The 22,010-nt window shown below is 36.2% G+C and overlaps 1 protein-coding gene across 3 annotated transcripts in view; it reads left to right on the plus strand.

The window, feature by feature from the left end:
• Nucleotides 1–22,010, plus strand: part of MFN1 (mitofusin 1) — a 44,767-nt gene that overhangs the window by 17,182 nt on the left and 5,575 nt on the right. For all 3 annotated transcript variants that reach the window (XM_050778310.1, XM_050778311.1, XM_050778312.1), the window contains 11 exons: nucleotides 435–543; nucleotides 1,252–1,359; nucleotides 3,585–3,738; nucleotides 4,234–4,301; nucleotides 11,715–11,836; nucleotides 13,508–13,634; nucleotides 13,810–13,914; nucleotides 14,824–14,926; nucleotides 15,074–15,303; nucleotides 19,978–20,130; nucleotides 20,834–21,030. In XM_050778310.1, the coding sequence (XP_050634267.1) occupies nucleotides 435–543; nucleotides 1,252–1,359; nucleotides 3,585–3,738; nucleotides 4,234–4,301; nucleotides 11,715–11,836; nucleotides 13,508–13,634; nucleotides 13,810–13,914; nucleotides 14,824–14,926; nucleotides 15,074–15,303; nucleotides 19,978–20,130; nucleotides 20,834–21,030 (1,476 nt within the window). The remainder of the gene's footprint in view (nucleotides 1–434; nucleotides 544–1,251; nucleotides 1,360–3,584; nucleotides 3,739–4,233; nucleotides 4,302–11,714; nucleotides 11,837–13,507; nucleotides 13,635–13,809; nucleotides 13,915–14,823; nucleotides 14,927–15,073; nucleotides 15,304–19,977; nucleotides 20,131–20,833; nucleotides 21,031–22,010) is intronic.

Consider the following 22,010-nt stretch of genomic DNA (forward strand, 5'->3'; position numbering starts at 1 on the left):
ACTTAATATGTACCCACAAACATTTAAAATGAAAAATTTTTTAAATTTTTTACAAAGATTTGTAGTTGGCAAATTCTTCACTGCAGGTCCTAGTGTAGTTGGTATATTAAATTTATATGTTTTTATTTGTGTTTATAAGGGCTTAAATCTTCTCTGAGCCTTACTGGATATAGCTGCTTTAACCCTTGTTTAGTATCCATTAGCCTAGTTTTATATTTCAGCCATCTAAAGCATAAAGATTAAAAAGATTGAAATATTGAGCATGTTATTTGCTTTGTGAAAGATCACTGGGTTAAAATTTCCTAGGCTTCTTATAGATGACAGTGGAAATCCTGTTTTTTAGACTTCAAATTATACATAAAAGCTGAAAAAATTCTGTAACCCAAATTTTCTTTTTAAGAAACATAATACAATTTTTATTTCACTCTCATTAGTCCAGGCACAGATGTTACTACAGAGCTGGATAGCTGGATTGATAAGTTTTGCCTGGATGCTGATGTCTTCGTTTTGGTCGCAAACTCTGAATCTACACTAATGAATACGGTAGGATTTAATCATATTATTGTGTTTCGGTGGTAGGGAATGAAGCAGTGTCTGTTTTCATTCTGAAAAGAGAAATCCAAATCATGGATTAGAAAGAACTTCTAAAAACAGGCATGAATGAAGGGGTTTGTGTTTTCATAGAACCAGAAGGGCTGTTTCTAGTCTTTCTATAGTGTGTAGTTCCCTGGATTTCTCTAGCAATATAGGGCTTGATGACTCTAGCTTATGGTTATTTGCCAGTCTCAGGGAGAATGAGTGCCAGAAATTTTAGGATGCTTAAGTCTCTTGAATAAAATATAAACCACTCCTCCTTTCTGCCATTTATCGGGCAAGGCTTTTTATATTTTCAGTATTGTTAGCTGTTTCCAGCTTCACCTGAATATACTCTAGGTTTCACCTTACCTGTGTACACTTTAAGCTGCTGTCAGACTTAGAAGATTATCCAAATGTCTGGAGCCAGACTCATCTGAAATAAACTTTCCAGAGTTGAGATAATCTAATATTCAAAACTATAACATGATTTTTAAAAATTGTTATTCATCAGTTTTTTTCATCTTTGAAAGTTTAATGCTCATAGAGTGCTTTGGGATCCTTTGTCAGTGGTGTTAATGTTGTCTAAATGGTTCAGACTTTCTCATTAAAATAAAATTTCAATTATAAATGTAAATTACAGTGAATGTACTGTGAGTTTTTTTTTTTTTTTTTCAGGAAAAACATTTTTTTCACAAAGTGAATGAGCGGCTTTCCAAGCCTAATATTTTCATTCTCAATAATCGTTGGGATGCCTCTGCATCAGAGCCGGAATATATGGAAGACGTAAGTTATTTTATTTATTTTTTGTAGGTTTTGAAGTACAGTCACATATATTGTTATTTGAGAAAACAATATAGCTTATATAATAGAAAATTATAAGAGCTATTCCATGAAAAGAATATAGTTAGAGAAAACCTGAAGTAGGTATGTGATAAAGACCGAGGTATGAAGTTACTTTGAGGGAAAATTGTGTTATACTATCTAGTTATTTCAAAGCTTGAAACTTCTTTTTTGTTTAAGTTTTTATTGAAATGTACATAACAGAAAAGTACATAAATCATAAGTGATCCTTCCAATTTGGCTTCCTAAAGTGCTGGCATGACAGGTGTGAGCCAAAATGCCTGGCCAAATTTTACAAATTTAACACACCTGTGTCAAAATCCAGATCAAAAAGCAGACCATTCTGAACACCCCAGCACCTCTCGCTTACCTCCCTCCTTCCAACTTCCATTCTGTCCTCCTTACCAAAGAGAAATTACCCATTTATCATGACTTTTGACCCCCTAAATTAATTTTTCTGCCTGTTCAACTTTATATAACAGAATCATATAATATCTGCTTTTGCATCGTTTTTTTCGTTTAACATGTTTGTCATATGTGTCCATATTGTGCATAGCATAGTTGTATTGCATTCTCATTGCTGTATAGTATTCCATCTGTGACTATACTACAGTTGACTTATTCACGGCGATGGGCATTTGGGTTAATTTACTATATTTAATTATGAATGCTACTGTGCATATGCTTGTATATGTCTTTCTGGTGTGCATATATATGCATTCTTGTTAGGTAGTTTTCAATGTGGAGGTTGGACAGTTTTGACCCCCATGGGATATTTGGCAGCATCTGAAGATTTTTTTTTTTTTTTTGTCACAACTGGGGTTTTGTGCTAATGGCATCTAATGAGTAGAGGTTAGAGATGCTGTTACACATGCCCTGACACAGAACGGGCCCCCAAACAAACATTGGCCAATCCAAAATGTCAGTAATGCAGAGGTCAGTAAACCATGGGTATATGTACCTAGAGGTAAAATTGCTAGATTACAAGTTAAGAATATGTTAGATTTTAGTAAACATAGCACCAGAGTTCTCCAAAGTGCTTGGTGTCAATTTGTACTCTTGCCAGTAGATTGAGTTTCATAAGATTTGCATCCTCAACTTTTTTTTTTTTGGCATTTTTGTCACACCAATTGTAGAAACTTAAAAAGATTAAAGTATCTGGAATTTGGACTATAAATAATATTTATTTAATTTGCTTGAGACGATTTCTGATTTTAATGGTAGTATGAAATTATTATATGTAGAGGACAAGATAAAAATAACTTAAACTATCCCATCACTGTTCACATGTTAAATTATTTGCTTTCATTTTTCCACCATTGGAATTTTGCGTAACATCATGTTTTATATCCTCCTGTCATTAACTGTTGTGTTACAGCCATGTTCTTTCAGATTGGGGCTCACATAATCATTGGAGAATTAGGAAGTATCACTCATAAATTATTTTTCCTCAAATATTTCAGCATTCCTATTTAGATTTATTTTTGCAAGTCTTAATATAGAGAACCCTTATCATAGCCATAATGCTGAAGACTAGTACTAAATCCTAACTTCTAACCCGTAATCTTCACCTCAGTGTGCCCAAGTGGTAATCTTGAACCCAGCATTGCAATTCTAATGCCTGGTTAATGCATTCGCCCCAACCTTAGCAGGGTTTGTTTGTTTTGTTTTGGTTTTTGAGATGGAGTCTTGCTTTGTTACCCAGACTGGAGTACAGGGGCACGATCTTGGCTCACTGCAACCTCCACCTCCCGGCCTCAAGCGATTCTCCTGCCTCAGCCTGCCCAGTAGCTGGGATTACAGGCGCCTGCCACCACACCCCGCTAATTTTTGTGTTTTTAGTAGAGACGGAGTTTCACCATGTTGGCCAGGCTGGTCTCAAACTCCTGACCTTGTGATCTGCCCGCCTCAGCCTCCCAAAGTGCTGGGATTACAGGCGTGAGCCACTGTGCCCAGCAGAATTTTAAATAAATGTTCAAAAGACAGAATCGTTAAGAGAAAGATTTTCTGTCATTAAGTATCAAACTTCATTTATTAGAATTTTTTGAATTCATTAGTTATATGGTAACTTTTGTTATATCACTGTAAATAAAAGTATTGGCCTGTAGTCATTGGTTATTATATTTGTTTAAACTATTAGAATTCTTTTAATACCCTTTTCTCTGTAGGTACGCAGACAGCACATGGAAAGATGCCTGCATTTCTTGGTGGAGGAGCTCAAAGTTGTAAATGCTTTAGAAGCACAGAATCGTATCTTCTTTGTTTCAGCAAAGGAAGTTCTTAGTGCTAGAAAGCAAAAAGCACAGGGGATGCCAGAAAGCGGTATGCATTAGTTATAGATTTCCTTTTTAAATATAAAAATATTTAAAATTGGTCGGGTGCAGTGGCTCACGCCTGTAATCCCAGCACTTTGGAAGGCTGGGATGGGCGGATCATGAGGTCAGGAGTTCGAGACCAGCCTGGCCAACATGGTGAAACCCCGTCTCTACTAAAAATACAAAAATTAGTCCAGCATAGTGGCGTGCGCCTGTAATCCCAGCTACTGGGGAGGCTGAGGCTGGAAAATTGCTTGAACCCAGGAGGCGGAGATTGCAGTGAGCCAACATTGCGCCATTGCACTCCAGCTCTGGGCAACAGAGCAAGACTCCGTCTCGGGTGGGGGGGGGGTGGAAAATATATATATATATTTATATGTGTGTATATATATATAATGGACTATTTATATATATATATATATAAAATTATAAAATCAGTAGCCTACCAGAAAATATATCTTGCTATATACTAGGTTTTTAAATCTTTGCCTGTACATTACAGGTGGAGCACTTGCTGAAGGATTTCAGGCAAGATTACAGGAATTTCAGAATTTTGAACAAATCTTTGAGGTAGGAATTTTGTGATTGTATTGCCTAATACAAAACTCTTTCCTTGGTTGGAGAAAGCATAATCTTCTGTTTTATCATTTGTCTTTGTCAATAACTTTTGCTGTTATTTAGTTTAGTTACTGACATAGCCAGTAAAATGTGGAAAGTCTGAAGAAAGGAACCCCCTGCAAAATGATTTGTAAGAATTGAGAATTAGCGATTGTAATTTCTTCCTTATTCTTATTTTTTTTTTTATTTTTTTTTTTTTTTGAGACGGAGTCTCGCTCTGTCGCCCAGGCTGGAGTGCAGTGGCCAGATCTCAGCTCACTGCAAGCTCCGCCTCCCGGGTTCCCGCCATTCTCCTGCCTCAGCCTCCCGAGTAGCTGGGACCACAGGCGCCGCCACCTCGCCCGGCTAATTTTTTGTGTTTTTAGTAGAGACGGGGTTTCGCCGTGTTAGCCAGGATGGTCTCGATCTCCTGACCTTGTGATCCGCCCGTCTCGGCCTCCCAAAGTGCTGGGATTACAGGCTTGAGCCACCGCGCCCGGCCTATTCTTATTTTTTGTGTATTTATATATAAATAAGAAACTGTGTTTCAGTATTGCTGTGTTGTGCAATGAATGAAATTCCCTGTATTCAATAATTTGGAACAAGAGCAAACAAGCGTAATTGCTGTTGGAATGGATAATAGAGCAAAGTAAGCATTATCCTTTTTTTCTTTGTGCCGCATGACTAATAGAAGTATACAAAACATGATTAATGCCATTTGACAAAATTTTATTATATTTATATACTGTGTTACCACATGTCCATTCTCCATATGTTGTGCCAAACACTCTAAATGAATAATTGAGTAAAAAAGAGCTTCACCGTTTTCAGAATCTTCTAGGAAACTACTGAAGTGCCTGAGTGGTAGACAGGGAGGGAGGCTAGTTTCTTATGTTGCAGTGTAAGTGTTTTTATTCAGAGACATTAAAACTCACCCTACATTTGACTGAATAGTTCTTTAGATGTTAACCTTCTGAACTCCTGTTTTGCCCTATATAATTCATATCACCTTCCCACTTAGGAATGAACATGATGACTTCAGCATTGAAGAAACCTCAATCTGTAATTATTCTTATAAGTAGTAACTGCCTTAATAGGGGGGACATGAATGTTGAGTATACTTGGCAGGATTTTTAAAATAAACATTTTGCTTACTATCTCTCATCTTTAATTTGGTGAGAGAAAAAAGGTTATTAGATGAAGACAAACTGGAAGAAAGCAAATCCACTGCCAGCTATCTCGGTAAGATCTAATTGTTCCGAGGCTACTGGATTATGGGTAGATGTCCTCTCAAGCCAAGCTATAGGATACGTGAAGTCCCAGTTACTCAAAGACCATTGCTTGTTTTTTTTCCTTTTCCTTTTGCTTTCACCAAAGGGTTGATGCTCTCCTCACCGTTTTTTTTATCTTAAAGAAATGGGATCTCCCTCTGTTACCCAGGCTGGAGTGCAGTTGGGCAATCATAGCTCATTGCAGCCTCGAACTCCTGGGCTCAAATGATCCTCCCACCTCAGCCTCCTCTCCTCACTGTTATCAGTATTTCAACCATGGGGAAAATATGTAGGGAGAGGATCTGTTTCCTTGTCTTTCCTTATTTATTGACTTTTGTATATATGTGTTTTATGTATGTTTATCATTGATTTCTTCTAAATTATACATTTATAGAGTGTATAATTGTGTAATGTTCTGTTACACATTTATATTGCTTCCATATTGCTTCATGGTATAGCTTGTGCTTCCCCAGAATATCTCCTTGAGGAGGTGGGAATGAGAAGAATAAAAGATATGCTGTCGGGCATTGGTTCACAAGCCTGGCTGATCATCAGAATCACATGATGTGCTTTACAGAACCGCAGGCTCCCAACCTGTCATATCCCCAACCCCAGATCCAGGGGGTTGGAGTTGGTCTAGCAATCTATATACATACATATTCAAAGCTCCCCAAATGATTGCAATAATCAGACAGACTTAGGAACTATTCTTTTTAAATGTTTGTAGAGGAAACTTGGCAGTTTGTGTTTTATTCTAATGGTCCATTTGGGATTCTAAAATTTATGTATGGAAAAAATTGCTTTTGAGCAGTAGCTTTTTTTTTTTTTTTTTTTTTTTTTTTTTTACATAAAGTCATGGAATGTGCAGCTTTAGAGTTTGAAAATTTTAAGTCTGAAATATCTAAAATGAGAATCAGTAAAAATTACTTGAATTTATCTAAACATAATCAGCTGGGCAAAAAATATTATGTCTAAATGTATTGAAAAGAGACAAAATATTTTTTGGTGATTAATTATGTTGAAAGTTTTAGTCAGCTTTAGTCCAAGACTGGTATTTGTTACTTCTTAAATCAGTTTTGGTAATTCCTGGTTTCTTAGAAATTGGTGTATTTCTGAAATTTTATAATTTAGTAGCATAAAATTGTTTGAGTCTCTTGTTTCTCATGTCTATATTTAAATATGAATGTATATCTACATATACATATACACACACACACAGACCCTTAATGAGTTTGCCAATGTTTTATCATCCAAAGACGCAGCCCCAGCTCTTATGTAATTTATCACTTAATAAATATCATTTTTGGGGGTTCATTCACTAAGTTCTGTGTTTTTTTTTTTTTTTTTTTTGTTTTTTTTTTTGAGACAGAGTCTCACTCTGTCGCCAGGCTGGAGTGCAGTGGCATGATCTCGGCTCACTGCAACCTCCAGCTCCTGGGTTCAAGGGACTCTTCTGCCTCAGCTTCCCTAGTAGCTGGGACTACAGGGGCGCGCAACCACACCTGGCTAATTTTTGTATTTTTAGTAGAGACGGGGTTTCACCATGTTGGCCAGGATGGTCTCGATCTCCTGACCTTGTGATCTGCCCGCCTTGGCCTCCCAAAGTGCTGGGATTACAGGCATGAGCCACCGTGCCTGGCCTGTGTTCATCTTTAACATTGTTTACTTTGAAGATGCATTGGTTTTTTGCTTATTGTTCTTGAAGAAAAGATTCAGGATTGTGAATTTGTGACTGCAACTTTGGGCGTATCCCAAGGTTTTCAGTGCTAGTTTAGTTTTTGTTGATTTTGTTTCTAATTATCCTTTTGGCATTTCCTTATCAATATAAGATTTTTTAAAATTCAAGTGTTGTGGTTCATTTTATCCAATTTTTGGTTACTAATTTCTTGGTTTCTTTGTGTTGTGGTCACATCTTGTGGCTTTTACACACATTTCTCTTTGTTTTGGGGATTTGCTTACTTTTCTTTGTAGTCTTGCAAGATTTTTTGTGAAAAGAAAAACTATCAAGTTCATCACCTTTATCAATCTGACCTTTGCCATGGACTTCTTTCGATTCATTTGATTCAAGTGGATCTAAGTATTTTAAACATTTAGAATACTAAGTTAAACAAGACTTGAAAATTAAATTGAGTAAAAGCAATCAAGAAAATCAATATTAGCTTGGGCGTTGGTGGCTCATGCCAGTGATGCCAGTACTTTGGGAGGCCAAAGCAGGAAGATTGCTTGAGCTAAGGAGATCGAGATCAGGTTGGGCAAAAACATGAAAAGACTAAATCCTATCTCTACCAGGAAAAAAAAAAAAAGTCAGGTATGATAGCTCATGACTATAGTCACAGCTACCCCAGAGGCTGAGGTAGGAGGCCAAGGAGTTTGAGTCTGTGGTGATGGTGAGCTATGGAGGTACCACTGTGCTCCAACCTGTGTGACAGAGTGAGACTCTGTCTCTTTTCTTTTTTGAAAGGAAAATCAGTGTTAGTCTATTAATACATTTTCTTACTGTTTTAAAACTGTATTTGGAAAGTTTCAAAATGCATTTGGACTGCATTGTTCTAAAGGCAAGTTAGAAATCCAAATTTCTTTTGCACAGTTATTTCACCATTAATTCTTACTAGTTTTGGTTGTATGATGGGAGATAGACATATAAAAATAACTTATTTAAAATGTCAGTGGATTTTTTGTAATGGGCATTCCTGGATGATAGGTGAAATTTGAACATGAACTGTTTGTTAGATAATAGTATTGTCTCAATGGTAAATATTCTGAATACAGTTGTTTCGTGATTGTGCAAATAAATGTTTTCTTTCTTAGAAGACAAGTGTTGATGTATTTAGTAATAAGCTTGTGATGCAGTAATGACCTGTCAAAATGTTTAGGAAGGAAAATAATACATAAGTATATATAAAAATGTATGCCTCTCTTTATATATATGGGGGCATACATTTTATATATATATTGCAAGATTATATTTATTATATATGATATATAAATATTACATATATATATATGCCCTCACACAAGATAGAAAGTATGGAGCATGTGTATGGAGGGAGAGGAGAAGTAAACAAAAGGGGCTGAATGTTAGTATTTGATATATCTAGATGAAAGGTATAGTTCTTGCACTTTTCTGTTGAAAATACACCAAAATAAGTTGGCAGTAATGAATGGCATGTTGTTAGGTGTTTGTAGGGTCTATTTTCAAGGGAAATTGAAAAGTTTGTTGGTTTTATGTTTTAATTACACATATAAATTAATATTAATGTATGATTAGAGTTCCTGATAAAATAAGTCTGGGAACTGCTGTGTAGTATATATGTTCCCCATAGAGATTAATTAGCATATTAGTGTATTAAGGATGCTGGGAAATAACTTAGAAGGGGGACTTTATTTAAATTAACACTACCCATACTTATTTGGAGTAGAATGTTCTTTTTTCAAGGTATCTCTTAAATATCCTACAGATCAGTGGGAGCACCACTGTGGGATACTTTTTAATTAGAAGATTGATTATTTTCTTCTCTATGCTTACTCATCATTATATCTTTTTGAATCAGAAAGAAACTTATGTTGCCTAATAACTGTTGGAGATCTTTTCTGTCTCGTCTAGCTCTAACACTGTGCTGTTATCTACAATTTTGGATCTTCATTGCTGATATCTAGATCTGCTTCATCGAGGAATATCTACTTTATTTTAATATTTTTCCTTTAAAAATATTTTTGTTTTTATTATAATTTTTGCGGAAGTTAATTTGACACATTTACGAGGCGTTTATTTAAAATAAAATCAATGCATTCTTTTAATTATTAAAAAATAAGTAGTTTACAAGTGTTCATTATTATATAATTATTGTTGATTTTAAAGAAGAAAACATCCAGAAAAAAAAAAAACAAAAGGAAAAAAAAAAAGAAAACATCCAGGAATGTTTTATCTTTAGGTGTGTACAGAACAGGAATACTATAACTTCCTACATTAATCTTTTCAAAATCAGTGAAAATGACTAATGCATAAATGAGCTTCACCATGGGCAAAAATTAAGCTAGGCAATGCAAGAAAGTAATGGCTTCAGAGTTAAATATCGACTAAATGAATTACCCTCATGTGCTCTATATAATCTGTTTTGTTTTCTCTACCTCAAACAAAATGCTGAAGTGGGGAGCTAAAATGGCAAAGGAGATTATAGTCTTTCTGAATGCTCGAATAATTTCATAGACATGAAGGCTAAGCATAGGTCATAAATAGGACACTGAATACACACGTAGCATCCTGATGATTTCAGGATAACAAATGTAGCACTAGAGTATTAAGTAAATGCCTTTTGAAGCTTAAAAGCCATTTGTTTTAACAAAGGAAGGATAGTAATGAACTTCAGGAAGCAATTACCACGATTTGTATTAGCTAAATATATAGAGGTTCAAGAAGATGAATTCATTGGAGTATCAGAGAATTAATATATCCCTAATTTAAAAAAAAATTATCATAGAAAATAAGTCTCTTGTAAAACATCTATAGTAGTTACTGTGCTGTATTTCAGTGCAGAATTTGACTTTCCATGAAGAAAAAACGAAAGACAAATTGTAATATAACAATTTTATAAACTTTAAATGATAAATCATAGTAAATATATATTTATAGGATGAGCATGGTGGCTCACTGTTGTAATCGCAGCACTTTGGGAGACTGAGGCAGGCAGATGACTTGAGGTCAGGAGTTGCAGACCGGTTTGGCCAACATTGCAAAACCCTGTCTCTACTAAAAATGCAAAAAGTAGCCAGGCATGGTGGTACATGCCTATAATTGCAGCTACTTGGGAGGCTAAAGCAGGAGAATCACTTGAACCTGGGTGGTGGAGGTTTCAGTGAGCCAAGATCATGTCGTTGCACTCCAGCCTTGATGACAGTGCAAGACTGTCAAAAAAAAAAAAAAATATATATATATATATATATATTTCTTTATATATATATATAAAAATTTTTATATGTATTTCTTAGATAACAAGTATTCTATATATTGAAAATTGAAGGCCGGGCGCGGTGGCTCACGCCTGTAATTCCAGCACTTTGGGAGGCCGAAGCGGGCGGATCACAAGGTCAGGAGATCAAGACCATCATGACTAACAACAGTGAAACCCCACCTGTACTAAAAATACAAAACATTAGCCGGGTGTGGTGGCAGGCGCCTGTAGTCCCAGCTACTCGGGAGGCTGAGGCAGGAGAATGCCGTGAAACCGGAAGGCGGAGCTTGCAGTGAGCTGAGATTGGGCCACTGCACTCCAGCCTGGGTGACAGGGCGAGACTCCGTCTCAAAAAAAAAAAAAAAGAAAAAAAATTGAAACAAAAATGTTGCAAAATGTATCCATCAATACATGTGATGCATTGTGATGTATTTTTTATTTAAATAAATACTGGTTATAAAACACTGATCTATAACAACTATTAATGGGTTGTTAGCTTTAAGGTAAAACAAATGAGATAGGGCATGATTCAGGCCTTTGTGTACATACTATATTCTAATGAAAATAATTACAATTATCTTCTAAATAGCTGCAGATATTTTTTCTATAAACAATTTTAGATGTTACATTGTTAAATGTTAGCTTTCAGATTCTTCACATTTTAATCCAGAGAAGTCTTTTTTAGCGAACTTACAGGAATCATTGGATCATTCAGCTTTTAAGTAAGGAATTGTTCTAATTCACATCTTATTTAAGAACTTTACTAGGTTATATCTATTTCAAGTATGAGAAGAATCTAGATAGAAGGACTAGAATTGGATTAAAGGTGATCCAGATAAAAAATAGTAATTCTAATGAGAGAATTTTTTAACATTGAAAATAGTACCCTGTTTTTTTGGGTTTTTTTTTTAATGTTAGAGTCAAACCATTGCACATTACTGTGTAAAAATACACAAAGATGGTAACTTGCTGCTAAAGCCCTTTTTACTTTGAGTCTTTGTATTTTTTTCACCTTTGTAATTTTAAGTTGTGCTTTTATCACTCATTTATTTTCTATCTTTATTTCTGTTTGGGTTAAAGTTACAAACAGCAAGTTCTTGTGTTTAAATTCCTGAAAATGTTGAGGTGGAATTACAGTAATGTGTTATGGCTTGGGCCCCTCGCAGGAGTGTATCTCGCAGTCAGCAGTGAAAACAAAGTTTGAACAGCACACTATCAGAGCTAAACAGATACTAGCTACTGTGAAAAACATAATGGATTCAATAAACCTGGCAGCTGAAGAGAAAAGGTATGAGTTCATTTCGTTGCAACATAAAAATGTTAGTTTTTTTTTTGTCAGACTTTTGTTAAGACTGAGGTTTTAAATTGTTGTACTATAAATACTTTTTACAGTGAAATCAGCCTTGTGGGTTTAACTGATGCCTACTTGTATTTTTTAAGTGCATATTTGAAAGTGTCAATATTTATTCTGCAACCTTGCACACATCATTTATATTCCCTGGAGCTCACTATTCCTGTGTATGAATTGTGATTTTTAAAATGTTTTATGGCTATTTCTTCAAGCAGATTTTTATGAAGAACTCCAAAACAGGTGATTCTCTTTTTGCATTCAACCCACAACCCATTTTTTAATATAGTCATACATCGGTATTTTGAAATCACTATTTTATACTAGTTGTGTTTGTTTATCGCCTGATGAACAAACAAGGTGATGCTACCTGCCAACCAGAAAGTTGATTCGGTAAGCAGTACCCTTTATGTTATACTGTATGGCATTATTTTATACTATTTGTTACCTTGTAAAGGTGGCAATGAACACATGAAAATACCAGCATTATTGATAAAAAGTATAATTCTCACAAACTTGGTATGCTTGAAACACAGAATGGAATGTTACTAGATGTGACAAAAGTAATGATGTTAAGCCTCAATAGAACCTTCAGTGGACTTAAGCCAGTTGAAGGAAACATAAAAGCATCAAAGCTTAAGTCCAAGATGTCATAACATTGGAATTTTAAATGTATTTGCTCTTGCTGGGAACAAAGACTCTCTCATGTCCCTGTGTGTTGCTTTATAATGGTACTTTCTTAGGAATGAATTAAGTTCAAACGCAGAGAACTGCCAGCATATAAAATGCAAGGATCAGAACCCTGAGTTTGAACTCAGCCCCTGTGTAGAGCCTCTGTTTAATGAGATTGTGCTGCTATAGCACTTTCTTCTAGCTCAGTTGCTTTGATGTAGTACCCAAATTTTGGTCTATAAGATTGATTTAATTAGTAATTATTTTTAAAGACATAGGACATTGAACAAAGTATAGCACAAAGAAAATGTGATTTGAGGATTGTATAATCATAATGTCCTGGGAACTTCTTAAGTAAAAGATCTTCTTAAATGGATCTCAGACCTTTATTTTCCTGTATCAGCCGGAGGTGAACAAACTTTTTTTCAAAAAAAGAGCCCGACAGTAAATATTCTAGGCTTTATGGGCCATAAAGTGTCTTGGAGCTACTCATTTCTACAGTTTTAGAGCAAAAGCAGCCATAGATAGATAATAGGTAAATGAATGGATGTGGCTGCATTTCAAGGAAACTGTAACAAAAGCTGGCAGCTGGCTAGATTTGGCTTGTAAGATGCCATATGCTGACCCCTGCTTATTAACTAAAGTTAGTACTGCATTCTGTTTTGCCTGTTCATATTTATGAAGTGTTTGAAGACTTAGAATTCTTATTCATCCTTTCTGGGTTTCAGTGCCACATGGGCAGAGAAATGTGGTTTCTATCAAATGGTCTATATAAAATACTTTATAAGTGAAATATTACTTGAATCCTTTCAGATGTTACAAGTTTTTTTTTCTTGGGTCATGCTAATAGATGGTTCAATACATGAATGAGTCCCTTGCTGAAATGCTTTAGGACTTCAGTCTACCCTGAACGTTGATTACTCTTTATTACTGAAATAGGCATTATTCAGTGGAAGAGAGAGAAGACCAAATTGATAGACTGGACTTTATTCGAAACCAGATGAACCTTTTAACACTGGATGCTAAGAAAAAAATCAAGGAGGTTACCGAGGAGGTGGCAAACAAAGTGGGTAACAGTAGCTTCATGATTAAAATAACCTGGATGGAAATTATTTTTGATAATACTAAAAATGTTATTCCTGTTACTTTAAAAGAATGTTTTGAGATTTTTCAACTTAATTTTTTTGAGTAATTGATAATCTTGTTTAATTATTTTAACTCCGAATTTTTCATATTTTCAGGTTTCATGTGCAATGACAGATGAAATTTGTCGACTGTCTGTTTTGGTTGATGAATTTTGTTCAGAGTTTCATCCTAATCCAGATGTATTAAAAATATATAAAAGTGTAAGTTAAAGTATAGATAAAATTATTCAGAGACAGTTTCTTATTATTCTATACCCTCATTTATTTCATGGTTTGGCATTTCAGTGTCTTCATGGCAATCAGTACAAAATGAAACTGTTAGATTGCCCTCTTGTAATAAATGTAAACTATCTTGTATAAAAAGTAAATAGAAAATTTATACTTAGAATGAGATAAAGATCATTTTAGGACAAGGCACAGTGGCTCATGCCTGTAATCTCAATACTTTGGGAGGCCGAGGCGGGAGGATCACTTGGGCCCCGGAGTTTGAGACCAGCCTGGGCAACATAGTGAGAACTGTAATCTACAAAAAACAAAGTTAGGCTGGGCGGTAGCTCATGCCTGTAATCCCAGCACTTTGGGAGACTGAGGCGGACCATGAATGAGGTCAGGAGTTCGAGACCAGCCTGACCAACATGGTGAAACCCTGTCTCTACTAAAAATACAAAAAAAAAATTAGCCAGTGGCAGGCGCCTGTAATCCCAGCTACTTGGGAGGCTGAGGCAGGAGAATTGCTTGAAACCGGAAGGCAGAAGTTGCAGTGAGCCAAGACCACGCCACTGCACTCCAGCCTGGGCAACAAGAGCAAAACTCCATCTGAAAAAAAAAATAGCCAAGCGTGGCGACACGCTCCTATAGCCCCAGTTACTCAGGAGTCTGAGGCAGGAGGATCAGTTGAGCCCAGGAGGTCAAGGCTACAGTGAGTCAAGATCAAAGCACTCCAGCCTGGGCAACAAAGCAAGACCCTGTCTCACACACACAAAAAATAAATTAATTAAATTAAATTAAATTAAAAAGACCATTTTGGCATTTACTGCATTTTTTATGTCTTTATAAAAACTACATGCTTTCTGGAGAAAAAATAATATGGATATTTACCATTGTTAACAGGAATTAAATAAGCACATAGAGGATGGTATGGGAAGAAATTTGGCTGATCGATGCACCGAAGAAGTAAACGCCTTAATGCTTCAGTCCCAGCAAGAAATTATTGGTAATATTTATGTCTACAAGGTCATGTCTGGTTTGTTTTTTCATTCATGACTCTAGTAAAGAGCTTATTTTCCTTTAGGCGTTCCATTGAAGGTAAAACACTTACCATTCTTTCTTAAAATAAGTGTTGTAATTTTGTTCTTTCTAGAAAATTTGAAGCCATTACTTCCAGCTGGTATACAGGATAAACTACATACACTGATCCCTTGCCAGAAATTTGATCTCAGTTATAATCTAAATTACCACAAGTTATGTTCTGATTTTCAAGAGGATATTGTATTTCATTTTTCCCTGGGCTGGTCTTCCCTTGTACATCGATTTTTGGGCCCTAGAAATGCTCAGAGGGTGCTCCTAGGATTATCAGAGCCTATCTTTCAGGTATGTATCTTTGAATCTACCAATTTAAACTCTCCTTTATTATTTTGTTTATGTGATTTTTCTATAATAAAACTAGCTTTACAAAATCTGCATATTTAAAAGCTAATATCTGTCTCTTAGAGCCATTTCTGAGGTAGATATTTAGTTTGAGCATCCCCAATCTGAAAATCCTTAAAGGTCCAATATCAAAAACTTTTGAGTATGGTGACACCACAGGTGGAAAATTCCACACAAGACCTCATGTGAGGTCATAGTAAAAAGGCAGGCACACAACACAGTTTTATTCAGTGTCCTCAGAGGAAAGACTCAGCCTCCTCTAACTGCAATATATCTTTTCCACACATGCCCAAATTCCCCCACACAAGCACACCTATGAAGGGTACTAAAATGGCACATGTGCAGGCCCAATGCGCCAACAGCAGGTTCCCCATGATGCCCCACAAGGGGCCAAGACCTTTGTGCATTACCCACTATGGGCTTCTTTACTTACTCTCTTTTCTCTGGTGTAAAGATACTGTTTAAAAAAGATTTTTTTTTGAGTGGGGGTGTGTTTGAGATGGAGGCTTGCTCTGTGGCTCAGGCTGGAGTGCAGTGGCACAATCTTGGCTCACTGCAACCTCCACCTCCTGGATTCATCCTGTTCTCCTGCCTCAGCCTCCCAAGCAGCTGGGATTACAGGCACCCACCAACACGCCCGGCTAATTTTTGTATTTTTAGTAGAAATGGGGTTTCACCATGTTGGCCAGACTGATCTCAAACTCCTGATCTGAAGTGATCAACCTGCCTCAGCCTCCCAATGTGTTGGGAATACAGGCGTGAGCCACAGCTTCCAGTTTAAAGTGTTTAAAAGGCCTACAGATACCCTCGTGGGTGACATTGATAAGAAAAAGAAGAGGCATTTATTTTATTTATAGCACAAAAATTTAAGCTGTTGGAAAAACTGGATAACAATGTAAGTGAGCAACTTCTTACAGAAGAATGATGTTGGAATGAACACTATATATGACCTAAAAGAAAGAACAACTTTCCTAAAGTTGTTCTTTTGGCCTAAACTATTGAAGTTCTGTGCTAAAAATGATGACAGAAGTTAATTAAAAAAAAAAACAAAACACTACAGAAAGTTAAATATGAAGATCTTGATCATGTATTGAAAGAGTGGACCCATCAGCATTTCAGTGAACACATGCCACTTAAGGACATGCTGGTTATGAAATAAAGATCTATTAAAATGAACTGAAAATCAAAGGGAACTGTGAGTATTCAATAGGCTGGTTAGAGAAATTTAAGGTAAGATAGCATTAACTTTTTTAAAGGTTTGTGGTGGTAAAGCATCTTGATCACAAAAACAGCAGAGAAATTCATTGATGAATATGCCAAGTTGTCTCTGATAAAAATCAACTCCAGAACAAGTCTGTAATGCTGACGAAACATCACTGTTTTGCCATTATTGACCCAAAAAGACACTGACTACAGCTGAGAAGACAGCCCCTACAAGAATTAAGGATGCAAAAAACAGAATAACTGTGCTGGGATGTGCTAATGCAGCAGGCATAAATGTGAACTTGCTGTGATAGGCAAAAGCTTGCGTCCTCACTGTTTTCAAGGAATGAATTTCTTACTAGTCCATTATTGTGCGAACAAAAAGGCATGGATCCCTAGGGACATCTTTTCTGATTGGTTTCACAAACATTTTATACCAGCAGCTTGTGTGCACTTGCAGGGAAGCTAGACCAGATGATGACTGCAAGACTTTGTTACTCCTTGACAACTACTCTGCTCATCCTCTAGCTGAAATTCTCATAAAAAATAATGTTTCATTATTTTAACCTTGTGACCAGGGTATTCTAAGATCAATGAGGAGTAAATGCAAAAACCTTTTTTGGGCAGCATGCTAGCAGCAGTGAACTGAGGCTGAGTGTGGAAGGTTTTCAGAAGGAGTTTAGAATGAAAGCTGCCATATATGCTGTTGCCAGCACAAGGAGTTTAGGATGAAGGATGCCATATATGCCAGCACTTGGAAGACAGTGACTCAGTTGTGTATGCCTGCAGCCTCTGCCTGTTACTACATTTATTGATGATGAGGAGCAAGTTGGTGACTTTGAAGTATATCAAGAGAGAAAAAAATGATGTCTGACCTCCTTATGCAAAAAAATAATATCTTCAGAGTCCATCTGTAAGCTGGAAGAAGGGTATATCAAAGAAGTGTTTAACATTGATAATGAGGCTTCAGTTGTTCATTCATTAACTGATGACCAAAGAGCTAAAATGCTTCTAAATCAAGGTGATTATGATAATGGTGATAATGAAGATGATGATGTTGACCCTGCAGAACAAGTGCCTATAGGCAGCATGGTGATGGGCTTCTTGAAGCACTAGAGCAGCATGTATTCATAACAGAACAAGAAATAGGTTTATAAAATCAGGGAGAGACTTCAACAAAAACCATTGTTAGAGAAGCAAGTAGGTGGTACTACAGGAAACATTTTAAAAGGCCATTCAGCAGAATGTCTTATTATGCCTAGAGGACCCACTTCTTGGTCCCCCAACTGCTTCTGATGTTTCTTCTCACCTCACAAAGTACTGTGTACAGGAACTTTTTAATCAAAACATAGCATTGTAGGTAGAGACTGAAAGCCTGCCATTGTTGCTGTTTAACAGCTGATACAGGTGTTCTGTGCTGCTTAGTTTGAATACATTATTTTTCACTATTATTAATGGTGTGTCTTATATTTTTACTGTTAAGTTCCTTTGTGTGAATAGGTGTAAGAAAATGATTGCTTGTCAGTAGCATATAAATTCAATCAAGAATGATGGTGATGCCAAACAACCACAGAGTGTTCACCTGGGTGGCTGACATGGTGACACCTGTGTTTTCTGATGAGTCAATGTATACAACCTTTGTTTCATGCACAAAATTATTTAAATATTGGATAAAATTACTTTCAGGCTATGCATATAAGGTATATGAAACATAAATGAATTTTGTGTTTGGACTTGGGTCCCATCCTCAAGATAGCTCATTATAATATCTATGAAAATATTCAAAAATCCTAAAAAATCTGAAATCTGAAACACTTCTGGTCCCAAGCATTTTGGATAGGGGACACTCAGCCTGTAGTATGCTTAAGGGAAAGCTTATCATAAAGCTTTCGTCCAGTACTGTTGCAGGTGGTGCTACATTCATTTCTGAAACTTTTATATTTTCTTAGAAGATTTGGTTTTCACATTTCAAATAAATTAGAATAAATACAAACTTTTTAAAAGAAAAAGTTTTAAAAATTTATCAATTCAGTAATTTTTAAGGAAATTTGTGAAATTGTAAAACCATCACCACAATTGAGTTTTAGTTTTTGTCACCCCAAAGCCGTTTTACTCATTTGTAGTCAATTATGATTTCCACCTGCAGCCTCACCACTAATCTGCCTTATGTTTATGGATTTGCCCTTTCTGGACATTTCCTATAAATGCAATCATATAAAATATGGCCTTGTGTGATTAGTTTCTTTCACTTAGTATAATGTTTTCAAGGTTTGTCATCATGGTATCAGTGTTGTAGGATGTATTTCTTATTATGGCTGAGGAATATTCCATTATAGATATAACACTATCCATTCATCAGTTGGTGGACATTAGGGTAGTTTGTACTTTTTAGCTATTATGAATAATGCTGCTATACATATTCATCTACATGTTTTTTATGTGGACATGTGTTTTCATTTCTCTTTAGTATATACTTAGGTTCTAGTGGGTATAGAGTAGTATTTCATTGGAGGTTTGATTTGCATTTCCCTAATGACCAATGATTTTAAACATCTTTTTGTGTGCTCACTAGCCATTTGTGTATCTTCTTTTGTGAAATGTCTATTCAAAGCTTTTACCTATTTTTAAATTATTTGAGTCCTATAGAGTTGCAGGGTTTCTTTGCATATTCTAGATCAAGTTCTTTCTCATATATATGATTTCCAAATATGATTTTTATTTGATTTTTTATTTTTTGAGACAAGGACTTGCTCCGCCCAGGCTGGAGTATGATGGCATGATCACAGTTCACTTGCAGCCCCTGCTTCCAAGGAGCTGGGACCATAGGCATGTGCCACCACACCTAGCTAATTTAAAACAATTTTATGTAGACACAAGGCCTCACTGTGGTGCGCAGGCCGGTTTCAAATTTCTGATCTCAAGCTATCCTCCTGCCATGGCCTCCCAAAGTGCTGGGACTACAGGCATAAGCCACCGCGCCCACCCCCAAATATATTTCTCTTGTCTGTGGCTGTGCATTTTGAAGTTTAAGAGGCTTTTATTTTGAAGTCCTTTTTTTTTTTTTGGTTTATCTTTTTTTGTTGTTGTTTGTTTCAAGGATTGTGCTTTTGTTGTTAGTTTTTTTAAAAACACAATTCGTTCCTCTTGAGAGTTGAAGGCCTATTGTTACATTTAGACCCCATTGTATATTATGAACATTTATTGTTCATGATATCATTGGTCCATATTGTAGATAAGAATTTCCAAATTATTTTTATTTTCTATGTATATTTGCTGTATACTCATCATTTAGGGTAATTTTTCCCTCATAGATTTGCTATTATAATTTTAAAGAGTTTTATAAAGGTAACTTTAATTTGTAGTTGTTTAAGTATAATAATCTTTTTTCCTTTTTCTTTTTTTTTTTTTTGGCAGCTCCCTAGATCTTTAGCTTCTACTCCCAGTGCTCCTACCACTCCAGCAACACCAGATAATGCATCACAAGAAGAACTCATGATTACATTAGTAACAGGATTGGCTTCCCTTACATCTAGAACTTCTATGGGTATCATTATTGTTGGAGGAGTGGTAAGAAACATTACTTTTAGTGTAATTAAAATTGAAATGTTTGCAAGGCTGCCTGTTAGCTCACAAAAGAAAAGGTATATAGTATTTACTTCTGTTTATAGGATCTGTAAAATAGTATGAACATTTGCAGGTTAAAGGTAGTGAATTAAATATCACAAGTCTCATCTTAAATTTTTAAAAAACATACATTTTTAGGAATGAACTGTCACCATCTAGCTGGTCTTTAATACTTCCTGAGCATTTTCACATCATAGCACCCAAAGAAATATTTGTACATTGGGGTAATAAGAAAACCCCAAGTGCCCTATCTAGCCTTCTCTGAATATCAAGGGGATCTATCTTAAGTATTAAATATTATTTTTAGTAGTAGTTATTTGTTTTTTTAAAAAAAATTATATCATTAACAGCATAGATATACTTGTTTTGGTTTTTGAAAGATCTGACCTAAAATAGTTAACGTCGTTTTATTGTTGAGATACATTGAATCAATTTATCAAATCTGGCAGCTTATTAAGCTCTCCCTTATTTGTGTGCTGATCCCTTTTAAGCCTGATTGATTTCTGGTAACTTCAGATTTTCTCATAGAGAAGGAAGATACAAATGTATCTAACTCAGAGATCCATAAGGAACTAAAATGCTTTTAAATGTGCTCTCCAAGATGGTGTTTTTCCTTCTCAGACTAACCTGTGACTTTATCTTACAGATTTGGAAAACTATAGGCTGGAAACTCATATCTGTTTCATTAACTATGTATGGAGCTTTGTATCTGTATGAAAGACTGTCCTGGACCACCCATGCCAAGGAGCGAGCCTTTAAACAGCAGTTTGTAAACTATGCAACTGAAAAACTGAAGATGATTGTTAGCTCCACGAGTGCGAACTGCAGTCACCAAGTAAAACAGTAAGTTGAAAGGTGCATCTTTCCTTTGAAAAAAAGTTACTGAAATATGACATACATGCAGAAAATGCACAAAATAAGTGTATTGCTCAAAGAATTATCACAAAATGAACATGTTTTGTGATCGCCACAAATGAGAAAAAATAGAACAATACTAAACCTCACTGCTGCCGTTTCTCCCTCCTAATCACTATTCTTCTTTCCATTCTCCTGATAGGTTAGGTTTGAACATTAGAAAATTGGTAGATAGGAACTCTCAAGAACTCTGGAGGGATTTAAAAAGATAGTTCTTAATTTTTGTTGTTGTTTTTTTTTTTTCAGAGATAGGGTCTCTGTTGCCCTGGCTGGAGGGCAGTGGCGCAATCATGGCTCACTGCAGCCTCGAATCTTGGGCTCAAGTGATCCTACTGCCTCAACCTTCTGAGTAGCTGGGACCACAGGTGTGTGCCACCACACCTGGATAATTTTTAATTTTTTTTTTTTTGAGACAGGGTCTCAATATGTTGCCCAGGTTGGTCTTGACCTCCTGGGCTCAAGTGATCCTCCCTCCTCAAGCCTCCTGAGTAGCTGGGATTATAGGCATGAGTCACCACGCCCAACTCAAAAGATCTTCAGCAGACCTGTTCTAAATTTATGTACCTGGCTGGGCAAGGTGGCTCACGCCTATAATCCCAGCACATTGGGAGGCTGAGGCAGGTGGATCACTTGAGGTTGGGAGTTTGAGAACAGCCTGGCCAACATGGTGAAACTCCATGTCTACTAAAAATACAAAAATTAGCCGGGCCTGGTAGCGCATGCCTGTAATCTCAGCTAGTTGGGAGGCTGAGGCACGAGAATCGCTTGACCCTGGAAGGCAGAGGTTGTAGTGAGTTGAGATCACACCACTGAACTCCAGCCTGGGCAACAGAGTGAGAGACTATGTCTCAAAAATAAATAGTTGCCCTTAAGATATTTGTGGTTTCTGTCGCCCAGGCTGGAGTGCA

This window comes from Macaca thibetana, chromosome 2 (assembly GCF_024542745.1).
Source record: "Macaca thibetana thibetana isolate TM-01 chromosome 2, ASM2454274v1, whole genome shotgun sequence".
NCBI lineage: Eukaryota > Metazoa > Chordata > Mammalia > Primates > Cercopithecidae > Macaca > Macaca thibetana.